Genomic DNA, 18,544 nt, shown 5'->3' on the forward strand with positions numbered 1-18,544 from the left:
GGTGAAGGAAAGCGCGGGTTCAAAGGTTGCCGCAACACGTCTCCCCAGCCACTGATCCACTTCTCGCGTTTCCAGGAATCGGGCCGGGCTAACCGTCAAATTACTTTCGAACCCGCTCGAAGTGGGACGACGGTGGAATCGGCCGAATAAATCGAACCGTTTCCTGTCCGTTCCCATCGTTTCGATCCGTTCATTCGATTCGACGTCGGAATTTGCTCGAAGGTGTTGTTCTCATCAGGGATGAAGATCGTTGGAAGAACAGGCGAAAGGTGCACGTTCTGACAGCGAAAGTCCATCCCTCCCCCTGATCCCGACTTTTATCTACGAGTGTACGGACGAATGGGTCGGAAAGTAGACGATTGTCTGATAAAATTTGAAAGGAAGTTTCTTTTCCTGGTTTCAGCCAGCGAAGCTGGTTTCGCGGTGGAGAGATGAGTCGAGGAGATATCGTGGTTTTGGTATATATCGAATGATTCCTCGAGGGATAATGTAAAAATGAAGTGGAAAGTAATTACTTTGGAGAAAAATTTAGCAATAACCCCGAGAAGTAATGAAATAAGTTGAAATATTTTTCAATAATCGTTGTCACGATCATCAGGTTGAATAGCGTCTTGGAGATTTTCTTTTTATTAAAAAAGTTATTATTAATTTTTGCTTCAATGATTCTAATTCCTCCCGGACACTACTCGGAATAATAACTTTGACGATGTATTAAAAAATCGTCGAGACGAGGAGGAAGAATTACGATACACCGAAAAAAGAAATATCGCAATCATTGCTACTTAGAAAAATAAAATTCACCTGAATTCTTGATCGACAAATATTCCCAACACTACGGATATCCCGGATCCTTTCTCTTTTTTTCGCTGATGATCCAACAGATTCCGAGAAGGGTCTCGACGCGAAATACTCTTCTAACTTTCTCCCCGATTCGAATCTCTATTAATTTCGACAATCGAAAAACGGAGCCACGACCTTGCACCCGTGACCGAGGCAAAGCTCTATTATAGGTGAAAGCAGCGCGAACGAACACGTGGAAACGATCATCCACCGGAACGGTGTACGCCTTGCGAAAGCAAAAGTCGAAGCCCCTGGCGTTGACGTGTTTTCTCGTGAAACGTTCCGCGAAACGAGCATTCCTTACGAAATGGCTGATTAGTCGATACAGTGCCACGAGCGGCACGTGAGCTTGTGCGTTTCAATGGAACAGCGCATAAGCTGTGAACCAAGAAGCCTTCCGCGATGCCGTGCTCGAAAGTAAAACGTACCTTTTTAGCACGTGTCTTTTGTGAAGATTGCTACGGTCGCGTTACGAGAGATTTTGTGGATGGCTTTGATAAGATGAAATTTTAATTGTTTCACCTGTTTGAGCGATTTATATATTTATTTCAATGCGATCTGCATTTGTATCACCGATTCATAGAAATGAATTAACGATAGAGATTACTTTATAAAGCGTTAAATCTATTAATTATTCGAATTAATATACATCAAGTATTTATTTAATACTCGACATAAAATCAATTCGTCAATTCAATCGAAGCAAGTGAAATGAATTTGTTAATGAAATGAAATTCCATTAAGGACCATCAATATATATATATATAATTTATCGCGAGTAAATTTTGCTCTCGAGTAGTTTTCGATGTCACGCTCAATTAATTTTCGCGATTAATTCGAACCCATCTAAATATAAAGTCAAGGACTATTTTTATCCACGCTCAATAGCCGACGATTGTTTGCGGATACCTTGAACGCGGGCCCGTTCGGCCGTGAAAAATTTGCTTTCGAATGAGAATTACGATCGACGAATTTGCAGAGTCAGTAATCACAACGAATGATAATAGTGAATTCTCAAGGTCACGTCGTGGATCGATAGGCCGCGTTTGAGAATCGGGTCAATGCGACGATAAAACGGGAATAAAAAAAAAATATATATTCTCTGTTTAAAAAGAAACATCTCGTGAAACAATATTGATCCAATACACTAAAGAGTTAAATCTAAAAGTCATAAATATCGCGGACGATGCAGCTATTTTCTCGAGAAGTACAGATAATAATTTACCTACTTCATAAAATTTAATAGTTTTGTACATTATTTATGATTTAGGTCACTAGTTTGTCCACAAGAAAATTTCTAAGAATTTTACGTATACATATCCAACTTCACAATTAACACTTACTTCGTTATATCTCTTCCATAAATTATCTTCCACTTGTCCTCAAATTCCAATAATGCCAGAACTCGTAACAATTACGAACGTACATAAATTTAATAGTTAAGCAATTTTATCACCATATATCTCTTCCACCAACCAGTACCACCCGTACTCTCTCGTACACGTATTGCTACTCTCTCGCACACTCTTTCCCCGCTCAAAAATCACGTCAATTATGATCGATTCTCCCGTCCCGTGTTGCAATTGTACGCAAAAAAAAAAAAAAAAAAAACGATACATCGAATGATTTCGTATGCCACGCGTTTAATACCATAAACGCGCTCAACGTGCTTTCTCTCCATCTAGGGAGACCCCGCTCGAAAAATATTCCCGCGTGTACAAGCGCTTTTTTCTCTCTCTCTCTCTCTCTCTCCCTCTGCTTATTCTCTGCGAACCACAGAGAAGCCCGTACACACTTGTCGAGCATTTCACGCGAGAAAGAGAGAGGCTCCGCGACATTTTCTATTTATTAAATACACGAGCACGCATAAACGCGCGCGGTGTCCACTCGCTTCCGGTGAGAGCACCGACACTTGTTTGCAGCTGCGCGCGTGTCTACGCACGTGTGAGCGACTCGCTAATAGCGAGTAGAACGCGGGCCCGGTTGGACCGTTTATGGGCATGAAAGTCCCCGATCTCCGCGACGATCTATCGATCGTTGGACCCGCGTAACGCGCCGACAACCGGCGAAGAAAGCTTTATTACCGGTTCCGCCGATTTTTCGTCAATAACGGTGGAGAGTTTTTCTTTTTCCTTTCTTTCCTTACTTCAATGTTCTCGAGTTTGAAATTATTTATTATTTATTTTTTTTTATTATTATTATTGTTGTTGTTTTAGTTAGATGTTGAATCACATTCGCATGTGATATTCGGGATTGTTCTCTGAAATGAATACATCCACGTAGAGGAAAACGGAAATAAAGTAAGGGGAGTTAAAAGGAAGAGGAAGAAAGGGGGGAAAAGGAGAAAAAACTAGCGGCAATCGCGGATCGGTCGCAATGAATTCAATCGTTACTCTCCTTTGTGCGATTGTTACGAGAGGCGCGTGAATGGATCCGAGTAATTTTCTCTCTTGAGATAGCACGAATTGATCCTCGTGATCTTAATCGGATGGGCCCACGAGCAAAAGGAGGGAGTTGCGTATAATTGATTTAAGCTTGCAACAAAACGCTTTTAACTCTGATTTGCGAGGCGAATGAGCGTAGCGCATGTTCTCTCATTGTGTAATTTTGGAACACTTCCTGCTTGAGAAGGCTGAACAATAATCAACGGAGGACATTTCTTTCGGTTTGATCTTTACGAGTTCCATGACACCAATCGTATATTCACCACGTACAATTCTCGCTTTCACATAAATTTTCTTTAAATTTTTTTCCCCCGTGTGCCAAATAAGAAAAACTCGTCAACAATATGTAGTAATGGGATTTCGAATATAATTGGAAATGTTTGAGAGCCTTGATAGATTTTGTATATTATCGATTCGTCAGCGTATATAATTAAATTATTTTAGGCCAGAAAAAGTGAAAGTGGCAAATGAAATACATATATCGTTCCAATCTAGAATTCTTGAAACTATTGATCGCTTCGGCCATTATAGTTCGAGATATATTATCGATTAAATTATTTAAATTAACTTGGGCATTAGGGGAAAGCGAAATCCACACATTCTTTATCTTTTTTTTTCTCTCGTGTCCAGTATAACGGAATTTCAAGATATCTCAAATCTTGATAAAATTGCACGACTCGAAAGTCTTTTGATGATCCATCATCGTTGAAATTATTCAGATAATAACACGGACGATAAGGATCGAACGATCTCTGAAAAAAAAAATTCATCATCGAATCAATAAAAATCAATCGACTCCAGGATGAATTCAATTATTCAATCTCGAAGATGGGCTCGAGAGTTATTTTCCAACGGTCATCGTCGTTCCATCATGGCTGGCAACACTTTCCACGATAATTAACTCGAGTCTTATCCTGGTCACGTGACATTCGTTAGTTGTTATTCCATCCGTACGTACGTCCTCAAACAAATCGTAAGAATAGCGCAAGACGGCCGAGGGCCCCGCATAACAATGACCATACGCGTTGGAAACGTGTCATAACTCGTCGAATCCCGATAGCTATGGGTCTGCAATTAGTCGATGGTGAAAGAGATTCGAGATAACGAGGCGTGCTTCGCCGATCCCATCGCTGTTTGGCGGAACACGGACGACGGGATGACGAAACTATGGATCGTTGGAATTTCAGCCGCGGTGGGAAATATTGAGGATGGAATCGGTATCGACGCCATTATTGTTGCGCGACGACGGAAATTCGTGAAAAGCTATTTTTAACATTTTTTTAACCCGATGTATCGTTATTTTCGACGCGCAGCTATCAGTAATTTCTTATTATTGAAAAGTAAAATTTTGCCAACGTTGTTAAATATAACAGCTCATTCAATTTTACAAGTTTTAAAATAATTTCGATATTGATCTTACGCTGTTATTCTCGATGGCCATCGTAAAAGTCACGCGTTGTAAAATATCCGTAGCCAATGGTGATTATTATAGGCTGGTACGGAATTTTTAATCGTTAATTTAAACTAATGTATTAATTGTACAATAATGAAATTAACAAGGGATCACGCGATATCCATCGCGGCTCATTCTTAAATTCAACATTTTTAGTGTAGAATCTAATTGACGTAAATGGAAAGTTGGTTGAAATACGACCGACGGTGAATGTGTTAATTAACGCCCAGGCGATATTCGTATAAGCGATACCGCTAGGAAATTTAATTTTTTTTCCTCTTAATGATTTTTAAGAAAGAGCGGATTTTTAATTTTATTCGGATGTATATACCTGCTTTCTACTTTCGAATAAAGGAACGTACTTTAAATTCTCTTTCTTCTCGAGTAACGTTTAAAACAATAATGTTTAATCCCGTGATACCTTTCCATTATATTTCGCTATATTCGAAACGCCGTGTATAATATCAATTTTACGTACTGTCCTCGTCCTCCTCAGACTCGACGATACACGGAGGCCTTCGTGCATACTCGAGCATATATCACAAGATTCGTGCAATCAACAGAGCGATAAACTTTTCCCCAACAAGAAACGGATAATGAAATGTGAAATTATTTTTCGAAAACTTCACCGATCTGTTACAACAGCGCAGGAACAGCTATTCGAGGGGAATATAACACTTTGCGATACGAATTTACGCTCTACAAGATCCGAGATAAACGTCAAATATTTGACATTCCCGCGGCTCTTGAGGAATCATGAGATTGCTCAGGTGACGCGTAAGGAACGCCTCGGATGACGAATCCTTTCGGAAGCCGGAGCGACAAAGCGACTTTCCCAAAATTTCGAGACGACCTCGTTCAAACACATAATCCGCTCGCATCACGGAAGTTCAGAAGAAGGGACGTGGATCCTTGAAAGGATCCACCCCCTGGCCCCCTAAACCGTTAGGATTCTTGGAAGCGTTTTAGGTAGAGGAACCCTCGTGACGGCAAGACTTATCGTAATTTTCCTGATCTCGAGTAGTATTTCCGCTTTTCGAGATCCCTCTCTCTCTCTCTCTCTTCTTTGAAAAGTTTCTAACCGATAAAGGATCTCGAAAAGGATCTACTCGAGCAACGATAATCAAAAAATATTCTGGAAGGAAGATAACCAGTGATATTTCATAATATTCGTCGTAGAATATTTCCTTCTAATTTATTTTCAAGTTTGGAAAATTACTTGTTTCGATATATCCCTTTTTCCTCTCCTTTTTTTTAAATCGTTTTTAAATCGATTTCTTGTACAAGTTTATTTATTTATAAGTTTGTTTACTTATCCAGTGTATAAAAAGAAATATGGAGGAATAATTACTTACGCTTTTGCTGTGACTAGTACTGTGCGTATGGTGAGTGTCGATCTTCATATTGGCGCATCGGTTAAGAGCGTGCAATCGTCGAAATAGGCTCTGCAGGGAATCAGTCTCGAGGAAGGGGTGGTCCTTGGCTACGCCGGATACGTCAATCGGGAATTGGTAATCTGGAAGATCAGCAGAAAAGAAACATTAACCATTTTTCCAAAAATTCAAGCGACTCGAGTGAGATAATTTGCAAATTGGAAAAAGGAAAGCTCGTAAGAAACACGAATTAGAGAACATATTCTCAACGTGCTTCGATCTCATACTCTCGTATCGAGAGACCTGTTATTTATCGTTCTACGTGTGCCCCGATCCAATCGAAATAATGGCCAGTAGAATCAATTAAAAACCACGCGTACCCCCCCAGCCCCCTTCCTCGTTTCTAATTGAATTTAAACGAGTCGCCCCCTCGGAAAAATAGAAGAGCATCCACGGCCGGGACAATGGCTGGTGCGGCCAGCATTTTATGGGCCCATCGAGTTTACGAGGAGATTAATGCCCGCAAGCTAAGTGGACACTGACCAGGCCCATTCAAGATTCTTCTTCGTTGTGCTGTGTCGAATACACACAATCGTGCGTTTGAAAGTCGATCGGTTTTTTTTTCGCGTCGTGATTCGCGAGTTCCAATCGATTTGATTAATGATCCACGTGTAAATTACACCCCAGGGAGCTGGCTTCGTCGAAACTTTCCACACGCTGTTTGAAACCTAATTTGCCGTCTAATTACGTTACATCGATCGATAATCTCTCGAAAATGGATGAACAGGTGTATAGCTTCTTTCTTCTCTCGTTTAAAAAGAAAGAAACTTCGACTCGCAAAATGATGAAAATTCTGTCTTTTTAATGAGATAACTACGTTGATGCAATTATTGATTACGAATAATTGGATATCGATCTCTATTCTTCACTTTTATTCACAAAAATTAGAATATTCGATTCTATCAACAAATAGAAATAAAATTTCGAATTTCCCAATTAGAAAAGATCCAACAAACTTTCAACAAACAAACGAAACTTTTTCTCTAAAAATAGAAAAGTAACTCTCTAATGAAAAGGATTCTGTGCGAACAATATCCCAAACCTTCCACGAGTCGTCTCTCGAGACAATCGTGTCTCTCCACGATTGCAGGTAAATTCGAGGAAAGGCACGGATGCATGGATAAGTATCGCCGAAAACCGTAAAGAATCGTGAGAGGAGAGAAAGAGAAACAGGGAGAAAGAGGGGAAAAAGGAGGCTTTTGTGCGACTCCTTTTTTTTTTTTTGAGATCCAACTCGCGAAGCGTCGATACGTTTCGCCGTACCGTTATTTTATCCCTTATCGGCTTTCACCCGAAATTTCGTGCAGTCTCAAGGCGCAGGTGACATTATTCTTTCGTTCTCACGGCGGCCATCCGTCTCTGTCCCCTTTTGTCTCGAGAACACAGTCGCGGATGCCGTTGAAACTTCGGATGGCCTCCATAGTGGCTTGCGCAACGACGACCCAGATCTTTTGAACCAGATCTCGGATCTATGATCTCAACTACTCAGGGATCGATCGAGACGATTCATTAACCGGAACAGTACAGTTTCTTTCGATCGATAAAACGATTTTTCTCGTTTCTTTCTTTCTTTCTCTCTCCTGCAAATCGAGAAGAACAAGAAATCTCTAGCACTAAATTCTATTAATCGAGCAAGGATGTATAATATAAATGTTTCGAATATATTCGAGGCCTGGTCACGTCATCGGTAAAAAATAGTAGGATTTCTGTTTACAAAGGATTGTAATATCGTATAATTCGAGACGTAAAATATTACGAAAATTTTGAGTGGATTTAATTCGATGATCAAAGGGATTACAATTTGACGAAGGTGAAATCTTTTTCAAGAACGTATACGTAATTACGAAATCGAAATATCCATATCGAAAATATTTATCGCACAATCACCGAGAGACTTGGGATGAAGGATAGCTATCCCCAGGTGGAGAGGCTCGAATAAATTTGTTTCTTTCGATTGGTTACACAGTTCGAAAGATTCTAAGAAGCACGAAGAATGAAATCTTCCTTGTTAAAACCAGAGAAATTTCGAGAAATTAACCAGGAGAAATCTGAAAGAGACTTTTTCCATCGTTTATCACATTAGAGAGTATTTCGTACTTCCGCGTTTTAAACCTTGTGATTTCTCGGAAGTTAATTATCTGGTAACATCCATGGTAACATTTGTACACAATAAGAGAACGTTTGAAAGAATTACCGCAGAATTATACGTCGTTAATTTTAAACGATTGCCGTGTAAAGCGAGGATAAGTTGTTATTATATTAGACGAGCATCTGGATCCGAGGCGATCAAGTTAGAGAGATGGTGGCGATCAAAACATTAAACTTCATTATTCGAAAATTTAATAGAGTCCACTCTATCTCGTTTCACCGCTACTCATCCGTCCACCTTGATTTTATTACAATTATGACGTCGGCTGTAACGGTACTTTCTCCACAAAAGTCTCGCCGCCCAACTTTGCTGCTGGGTTTAATAGTAACGGCCCCCGCTCCTATTTCGTGTATATAACGAATCCCCTTTTCGTGATCCCTGTTCCCTGCGATAATCAGGAAATTTAAACCACGTGAACGTGACGTAAACGAATTTACATACGCCCTGAAACCACTTTCGATGAACTCATTAATATGAAAAACCCTTCCCCCGAGATCGGTATCCACTTTCTCTGTGATAAATGATTCAACAGTTGGGGATCACCCTCCCGAACGAGGCGAGCATGAAAGCGTTTTAATAAAGGAACGTGTCGTGCCCCTCGCTCCAACGAATTCTCTCTCTTTCTCTTCCTCTTGAGAACCATCGAAAAATATCTAGCAAATCTCTTGAGATAAAAGAGATAACCATTCCTCGAATCTTCTCAATTCTAAAAATTTCTAAAAGGTGCTACTACGTTCGAGAAGAAGAAACGAGGGAAAGAGAGAGGGAACACTTTTAACGTCCACTTTCTAACTGAATAAATCAATCGGTTAGATCGGTTAACGATTAACCGGTATCGACTTGTTAACCGGTAATCCGCTTTTTCAACTCTCTACGTGATCGTGGTGGTGTCGTGGTGGCCCACGATTAAAGTAAGGATAAACGAGGCGCATCGTGATCATAACGAAATCGTTGCCCGATAACTCTTGCTGCACGATCGATAGATTAACGTTAACGATTGCTCGATTACGCTCCCGCTTCCTGGATGTACTAATTGCCAGCCATTCCGCAAAGGAAACCTCTCGTTCACCCGTTCACCGCTTCGCCTGACGTATCAATTAGCATCCACCACGGCCCCTCGGTTTCACTCAACCGCGGCTCTTATTAGCGCAATCGATAAATATTAAAGCGATCGATTTCGACGATGAAAATCACGGCTTCTTTTCCATCTTCTATTCGCGAAAATACTTTTTCTCGAGGGGAGAGTGGAAAGGGATCTATCTTGCGATAAATCCACGATATCATTTGCGTATGTGTGAGTAATTTTGAGGCGCGACCATCGAAAATTTTTAATCAAATACAGAACCTTGGAGTAAGAGAGGAAGAGTTTTTCCTCGTAATTATTTTTTCGAAATTTATACACATTTTTACACATTCGATATACCGACAATTCCAATCCTTTATCACAATCCGTGCGAATCTCGTATTAAACGAGCAACCTTTTGTTAACACAGATTATTAAGAATGGAACAAGCATCCCGTTGGCCGTGAGTTTGAGATACCAGTGTGAGAGGAACGTAAGTGAACGTAACACTTACATCAACATCACGAGCATCATCGTAAAATATTCTTTTTCCTTTCGCGCGTAAAACACTCCTCGAATTAAAGATGTCTAGACGTAAAACACCGATTCGCCAGGTGTGACACCGGCCAACGTATCGCGTGTCTCGAAAACAGATACCAGAAGAGTGAACGAATCATCGATTCGTCCATGATTCCCTGTTACTTTGCGCAACGGCAAATATTCCTTCCCCAATAATGCTTATCTCATTTATTCATTTATTTTTTTCATCGAATATATTCACTATACTCCTCAACTACGAGAAAAAACTCTCCTCCCCAAAAGGCAAAGAAATATCGACTAAGCGATTGCGTAGATTCTTCTCTTTTTTTTTCTTTTCTTGTCGCGTGATCCGATCGAGTGAGATTCGAATGAGCACGATACACGAGCCATAAACGCGTATATGACGTCAATCCTGTCCGCGAGAATTTTTCTCATCGATCGTGAATCATCGGTAAATCGACACACGCTATTGAAATATCGTTAAGATGGTAACTTAATTAACTTCTGTAGATCCTCCTCGCGCGATCGAGAGAAGTGGGTCATCGCACAGCGGGGATGATCGATATATAAATCTTCGGTAACCCGAGTTGGGAGAACCCTGTTCAGCTTCTACAAGGTCTGCGCGTGCGTGTCCCTCGACCTCTTAGATCCCTCGATCTTTCTTAACAACCGTTTATCGAATTGGAAAATTTCCTCCTTTCTCAAATTTGTTCGCATATAAATGTTGAATTGTTTTTCTTTAAAATCTAGGCGAGTTTGATCGTTGATTTGATTACGTTGAAACGTTTTTTGTTATACCAAATCGATTAATTTTTTTTCTCAAAAGCACACAGGTTTTGGAACAGGTTTCCAAGGAATTCGAGATAACTTGGAAGGGGGGAGGATAAGAAATTCAATGTTTGCGCACGCGTTTCATAGTTTTTCGAATATATATTCGAGAGCACGCGCGATTATGCTAAATATAATGGTATGATAGTTTTATTTCAGATTCTGGGAAGGTTAAAAAGTGGTACGGCTAAAGATAGATATGTGGCCGATAAAAATTGTACACTCGCGATTCCCTATGCAAAGAGTTTTAAACGTGGAGAAAGAAATTCTGTTATGCTCGATTAGAGCAGAGACGAGAGCAAAATCTCTCGTTGGGGAAATAACATTTGGGGGGAAAAAGATACAAATGTAAACGTCGTGTGGAACATGTGATCAAACAAAAAAACCATCGAAATCGAAACACGTTTCTAAATAAGATCAAATGCATGCCCCCGTCTCCCCGAATCTTGTAACTCGATTCTTCGACAAACCATCGTTTGATGGTATCGTTTTGCTCGTCTGGCTTTTTTAAATTGAAACTAAAACATACGAAACAGATTGTAGCGAGTACGGTATATCTATATTATAAATTTCAGTGAAACCGAAACTGGTTTAAATGTGATCTCGTTCATCTATCCTTTCGTAACTCGATTCTCACTCAGAGGATACTGTCCATTCATGGATATCGTTCCTGACTTAATCAATGAAGATTTAAATAAAAGATTTAAATGACGGTGAGAAAATTCAAATGGAATTTATGTCATATCGCGTATTAAAATATATAATATTTTTTTTTAATATGTTAGAAAAATTTAAAAAAAAAAAGAGTGCAGTACAATAATATAATTTTCGAATAGAACCGATATCAATGTTTTAAACGATAATAATATCTTTCAAATCGTCTATGTTCTCACTATGTTCTTGTAAACATCTCGAATGAAATGATTGTGCTGTTCCAAGATAGAAGATCTTCTTACGCGTTCTGATCTCACTGCATCGCACACAACATCGAATTACACGAAAAAGAAACTTCAAAAAGAAATCAAGAAGGTCTTCCGATACGACTCTCTTGCTTTCATCTTCTTGATGTACAACCTTTTCTTACTCGTGCAGAAAATGATTGAATTTTTCCTTCGCAGAAGCTTAACGATATTGCACATTTTTCCTCGACAATCTATCTACGTATATACTTTTATTTAACTGTGAAGAATTCAAATAAGCCTTGCAATAATAACAACAACGATAACGAAAGAAACGTTCTCTCTTTAAAAGAATTCTCGATTCGAAAAACTCGAGATTCACGATTTCTATTTACGCGAAAAAATTCCATTTCGCCTGCGCGCGGCCAACCAAGCATCGACTCGATCGACAAGCGTCCTTTTCGAACGATATTCAATATTTCCACTGACGAAACAAAAATCCTAACATCTCGACCAATCGAATCGAATCTCCCTCGATATCGGTCCCCTTTGTATCGGTATTTATATCGCGGTTTTGCGCCGGCCGAGCGGAGTTCAACTGGGTCAATTAGTTACTATTCATAGTGCGCTCCGATCGTGAGAGGCCGTCTGAGAGGTTGTACGATCGGCAGACACAGCGTTAAATACGAAGGAACTGGCTCTTCTTCTCCTCCCCTCGGAGGAAACCGCGTTTGTTTTGCCAGCGTGGCTGGAACCGGTGCAACGAGGACGAGGAGAGGGCCGCGCGAAGAGGAGCGTGGATTTTCTCACGCGATCTCCGAACCGATCCACGAACGAGAGAGCGCGCGCGTCGATCGGTTTCGATTCCGCAACGTTCTCTCCTCGGTCGAATTATCACGTTTCGAGCGGGTATCGCGATGCCGTGGCCGCGGTTGCATCGAGCGAAACGGTTGCTCGGCTCGTTTCGACGCCTCCGGTTTGATGTTTTCAGCCGAACGCCGGTAGCTGCACGCTCTCTGTCGTTAACCTTAGAACCGTACGCCGGTTGAACCGTAACGCGAACTTGTACACCGCGGCTGATTTACGAGCGGCTCGCTCCGTTTTAGCGTGGGGGGTGGGTGGTCGAGCTTTGGATGCTTTTGTTTCCGTTTACGCTGTTGGAATTCCAGGATTATTTAGAACAAGTTGGAATTGGAATGGCGCGTGGTGGATAAATTTTGTTTCAATGTGTGTTGCTGGAATCGCAGTACGATTTGGTGAAGGTACTATTGAAATCGTTAATGGTGTTTCTGTGGCAATTTTTTTTTGGAAATGAAACAGTTGGAATTAGAAGTGTGTGATTATAAAAATTTGTTGAGTATTATTGGAACTGTGTGTGTTTGTAATGTGTGTGTGTGTTATGCATTGCTGGAATTGCAGTACGATTTGGTGAAGGTTGAAATAATGTACTTTATGGCAATTTTTTTTGGAAATGAAACGCTGAATCTCAATATAATTTGATGGAGTTGGAAGTGTGTTTATTATATGCGTTGCTAGAATCGTGGAATTATTGGAATTGTGTTATAATAATTTATGCATTGCTGGAATTGTAATCAGAAATGTTTATTATATGCGTTGTTAGAATCGTGGAATTATTGGAATTGTGTGTGATTATAAAAATTTGTTGAATATTTGGAATTGTTTATTGGAATTAGAATTCTATGTGTATTGCTGGAATTGTAATCAGAAGTGTTTATTATATGCGTTGCTAGAATCGTGGAATTATTGGAATTGTATGTGATTATAAAAATTTGTTGAATATTTGGAATTGTTTATTGGAATTAGAATTCTATGTGTATTGCTGGAATTGTAATCAGAAGTGTTTATTATATGCGTTGCTAGAATCGTGGAATTATTGGAATTGTGTGTGATTATAAAAATTTGTTGAATATTGGAACTGTATGTGTTTATAATAATTTATGCATTGTTGGAATTGTTTATTGAAATTCTACGTGTCAACGTATATTGCTGGAATAAATTAAATTTTTTTTGAAAATGAAGCGCTCGAATCGCGGTATAATTGGGATGGTGTACGACCATAAAAATTTGTTTGAATTAAAAAAATTACTATGGAAAAAAATCGCGGTATAATTGGGATGGTGTACGACCATAAAAATTTGTTTGAGTTAAAAAAATTACTATGGAAAAAATATTTTACCCAACGAATAATCTCGCGCAGCTACCAGCAAAGCGTCCTACTAGCTCGATTTTCGATAATAGAATGACATTTCGCCTCACGACTTTGTTTACGAAATTATAAACTTGGAGTGGGGATTTATTCGACGGAAAGTCGTGCGACGTATCGAATACGAATGTAAACTAAGAATTTCCTCGGAAACGGATTATAGGATTATAGGATTATTATCTATGCTTGAGCGTGAAATCAAAATAAAGAAATAATACACGAGTCGAATACACGGAATATATACACGAAAATAATAGAAAAAAAAATGTAAAATTCGTATAAAATTGATATAATAATCCAACTATAACAATAATTTTTATTTTCGAATTAACAAACGCGTTATTAGAACGTGTATAATATATAATGACGTGTATTTATGATAATTAATACGTTTTCTTCTTCTCTAAATTTTACGTTTCTCTAAATTTCAATTCCAAAGTTAATCTCGTTACACAATACGCTGTGTCACCAGGCTTTGATCTTTTTCTCGATGATCCTTCTGTTTTTTTTGCTACCTCGAAAAATATATTTTATTGCTCATATACACATAACAAACAAGAATCAAGTTACATCGCTATGATTCCCAGAAATCCCAGATGTATCATGGAAGAAAATTATAAAACAGAAATATAATTTTTCCCTGTAATAACAAGCTACGCTTGTACATAATTCACAGAACGACACGTTGATAAACGATAAAACTATTAAATGTCAGATCGACTCGTTCTCGAATGCAAATCGACCGCTACCTGTACCCCTCCCTATCATCCACAATATATTTGCACGAGGGAAATTTTTACACATTTTCTAATTGGCGGTTTCGTTTAATTCGTGTACAGCATAAATTCATCCCGGGAACATTTATCAAATGGGGAGCGAACGTAAGATATTCCAACAATGAATATTTCAAAAGAGTTGGGAGAAACCAAGAGTTGATAAGAGCCGGCGATAAGCGATCACGACGAAGGCGGACACGACCCGAGCATTGCTACAGGAAATCGTAACGTTGCAGAAATCGCCATCGCTATTCCACGCTTCTCTTGCTACTCTCTTATGCTCTCTGCCCTCGTCTGTCGATCGTCGCCTCTAAAAATAGTCACCGGTAGTTTCGTAACTACTTTTTACCACGGGATCTCGCCGTGCAAAACATTCCTGCGGTTGAGGGTACCGGCCTTTTATTTAGAAACTTGCACCATTCTTTCCTCTGCATTTGGCATCTGGGTTGTTGCAACAACCGACCTCGCCGCGTGTGTCTTTTGTCCAGCTGTGCTACACGACGGACGTGTTCCTCGGTAGCATCATTTATTTACATACTGATTGCTCTTGAAAATCGAACGCCTGGAGAATCTCGAATCACCGTGGAGAAGGAAGAGGAGGAAGAAAAAGAGGGAAACTTTCTTACGAGGTAGATGTTTCAAATAACACCTGTGCGAAATTTCGAGGGAACTACAATTTGCCAATTTGTTACTCGTTTGAAAAACTTGCATGCACGCACGTTCTCGAAAAGAAAAAACTCCCCAAAGAGAATATTTCCCGCGAACGAACGTTTGACGTACCAACTTTCACTATTTAAACAGTAACAGTTTACCGTTCGTTATTTAATATCCACTTGCCTCGAGAATTTTACTCACCGGAGTGTGTAAAATCGGTGTTCGAACACATGCGCGCACGCCTTTCAATCGAGGAAGAAGAAGAAGAAGAAGGAGAAGAAAAAAAGGAAGGGGCAATCCTCGCCAATCAGAAATACCACGGAAACGATTACGAACGTCCGCAGTGGCATTTATAAATATTAATACCGGTCGCGGTATCCCGCGTCAAGGGATAGGAGGGAACGACGGTCTGCGGTTAGGGTAGAACCTGTTATTTAGCAAGTTGCGCCATACCTTCTCTCCCGCTTTTGGCATCTGGGTCGCTGCAACGCACCGCGGTGTCGCCTGTCCGGCTGCATTGCACAGGACATGTTTATGGGTGCCTCGACCCGAGCAACGGTCAGCTCTACTGACTCACCGTGCGAAGCTAATGTCGTAAGGGCGTGTTTCTAACGACCCGAGCCACAGTCAAACGTCCTCCCGTGAGGATCGAGCATAATCGAGCGGCAGCTTATATCCGCTGCTGCTCTCACAGTGCGAAATGTAACGAAACTTGGTGGAATCGAGGAGTGGGAAGGGTTGATTTCACCCCCCACATTATTACCACAAAGGATATTAAGAATTCAAATTAACTACTCGCGAATGTATTATTGGGATAAATAAAGAAGATGAGCGGACGATTCTGAAGAGACACTCGGTATATTCTAGTGCATAGCGACGTACGAAACGAGGGGAATTTTTTCAGAGTTTAACCTTGGAAGATTGCATCACGCCGCGAGGACGTTTGTTACCTGCCGCGTGGAATGAATGGGCGGTGAGAGCAGGGGAGAGAGTTTAATGGGGCGTGAAACAGTTGAGAAAATTTAACTCCGCGAATTGGCCGAGGATTTCGACCGAGATCGAGGGCCCTCTCGCCTTTGTAAAAACGGGGAGAATCTCGTTACGATGCTATTTATAAATAGTAATTCGGCGACGGATACTGGAACTAATTCCGAATGACAGACGTCGAGTCAGGGCACGCGCACGATTTTCGACGGTTGTCGGTTTCACTGGGAAACTTCGTTACACCGTGACCTCTCTATTTTTCCCGCCTTAAATTGCTCAACGCGCGCCATTACACAGCGAGTGACTTCCTGTGCCTGTTAAAAAATGTTAAACGACTCTTACCAATAAAATATTTCAAATCTTCATCCTGTAATAATTAAAGGATAAGCGGCTCTAAGAGAAGAAAAGAGGGTTTTGATTTGGAAATCAAAACAGAACAGAGTGGAGATTTTTATTAAGATCGTAGCTCGAACGTAAGTGCAGAATCGATCGCGACAAATTACCCGTAAACGATGTCATCCGTGAGGATCGACCCCTGGCATTGGGCTCGACCTTTAAACCCACGCAGAGCGAACGAATACGGTGAAATTATCGGATAATTCTTGATCGTTACGAGGCGGATGATAAACACGAGCAGTCGCGCGTTTACCCCGCGGAGGAGACACGCTCGTAAAACGAGCGAGCCGATAAAGATTACGTCACGCTCGAGACGAGATTGGGATTCGTTCCTTTCATTACGCGAATTTTCGAACGAATGACTCAGATCAGAATTTTGCGGCCTTGCTCCACTGAATTTCCAGGTCACGCTCAGTGATTATACGACGTTGTTAAAATTCCTCCAGTTATATATTTTTTCATCTAGCACGCGAGTTTCGACGAAATATATAATATACATACTTTGGGCGGAAAAGGAACGATGTCGATTCAATTTCACGTCTATTACATCGGCGACACCGTCTCATTCACGCCAACATTTGAGAAGAGTAATTACATCAGCCACTGTCGTAATGTTTCCCAACGTCGTTTCACGCGCATCATCCGCGCTACCGTCCAAAGAGCTACCGCGTGTCGGGACAATTCATCCACCGTGCGATTCATTCTCGAAAAGCCGGCTTCAAATGGCCGACGTTTCCGAGCGTATCGCCGGCAAAGAGTTCGCTCGTTCCGTGGTGACAGCGTTCAAATTAACCGCGTTAATTCACGGACGAGTGTGCAACGGAAGGGTATAATAAGCAAACGAAGTCGTGTATTCTAGAGGAATTAAAATTTCTCGAATTTCATATCCTTAATTATTTGAAGCGTAAATTAAAAAAATATCTTTATGCGCACGAAATTTTAATCTAAAGTTAAGAATAAAGATAAGTTGTTCGAGTAATTTATTATTCGAAGCATCGAATAATCAAGTTCACTGATCAACGAAAAGTTAAAAGATAAAAGAAATTGGAAATAAAATTTCATTTTATTTCTTTCCTATTTTTAACGATTAATATCATCTTTATCACAACCTAGATCATCCAATGGTACTCATTTGAAACACCAGAAACACGGTGCAATTAATGCTAAAAACCATTCAACAAGGATATCAAAGCAAATTTCACGGAATTATCTTTAAGCATCAATGTACCAATTTTGCCAAACCTACATCAACGACAGATAACTTCATCTAAAAACCACATCCAATCGATTTTAATAATCCAATCTTGCCGATTCCAAGGATTCCCACTTTCGTGCAACTCTGTTTCTTTCCTTTACGTAATCGAATTACGAAATCGATCGTCATCTACATCCGACACCTGTGCACGTCCTAATACGCGGAAGACGCTCGAAAGATCGTAGGATGGCGAGAAACCGCGAGATCACCGCGACGAAGGCCGATCTTTTTATTATTTTTTTTCTCAAGCCTTCGATTCGCGCTAAGGTTACACCCACACACGCACACGCAAAGCGAGAGATCGTTCACGAGAGATCCGTGCCCCCCTCTCCCCGCCATGATTTCATTCGTTACACGGGCAATCTAATTAAACGGCGACTTCTCGACGAACCACGTCGATTGCGGCACTGGACAGTTTCACGCCCACATCTCTCCAACTGTCCGTTTAAGTCACTGGAACGTTTAGCGGATTTAGGGTAAGATGGAATTTGCGTCGCGAGATTTAACATTTCGTACGTGGAAGACGAGATATGTAAATCTTCGCGAGGGTGGCAAAAAGCGTGATTGGCGATGCGAAGAAGAAATGGCGGAATATTTTCTTTTTTT

General features: G+C 40.5%; 1 protein-coding gene across 3 annotated transcripts in view; it reads right to left on the minus strand.

The window, feature by feature from the left end:
- LOC108003471 (stAR-related lipid transfer protein 13-like) overlaps positions 1 to 18,544 on the minus strand; it is a 310,442-nt gene that overhangs the window by 21,647 nt on the left and 270,251 nt on the right. For all 3 annotated transcript variants that reach the window (XM_062076940.1, XM_062076934.1, XM_062076944.1), the window contains one exon: positions 6,093 to 6,253. In XM_062076940.1, coding sequence (XP_061932924.1) covers positions 6,093 to 6,253 — 161 coding nt within the window. The remainder of the gene's footprint in view (positions 1 to 6,092; positions 6,254 to 18,544) is intronic.

The sequence above is a fragment of the Apis cerana genome, linkage group LG1, assembly GCF_029169275.1.
Source record: "Apis cerana isolate GH-2021 linkage group LG1, AcerK_1.0, whole genome shotgun sequence".
In the NCBI taxonomy this organism is placed as follows: Eukaryota; Metazoa; Arthropoda; class Insecta; order Hymenoptera; family Apidae; genus Apis; species Apis cerana.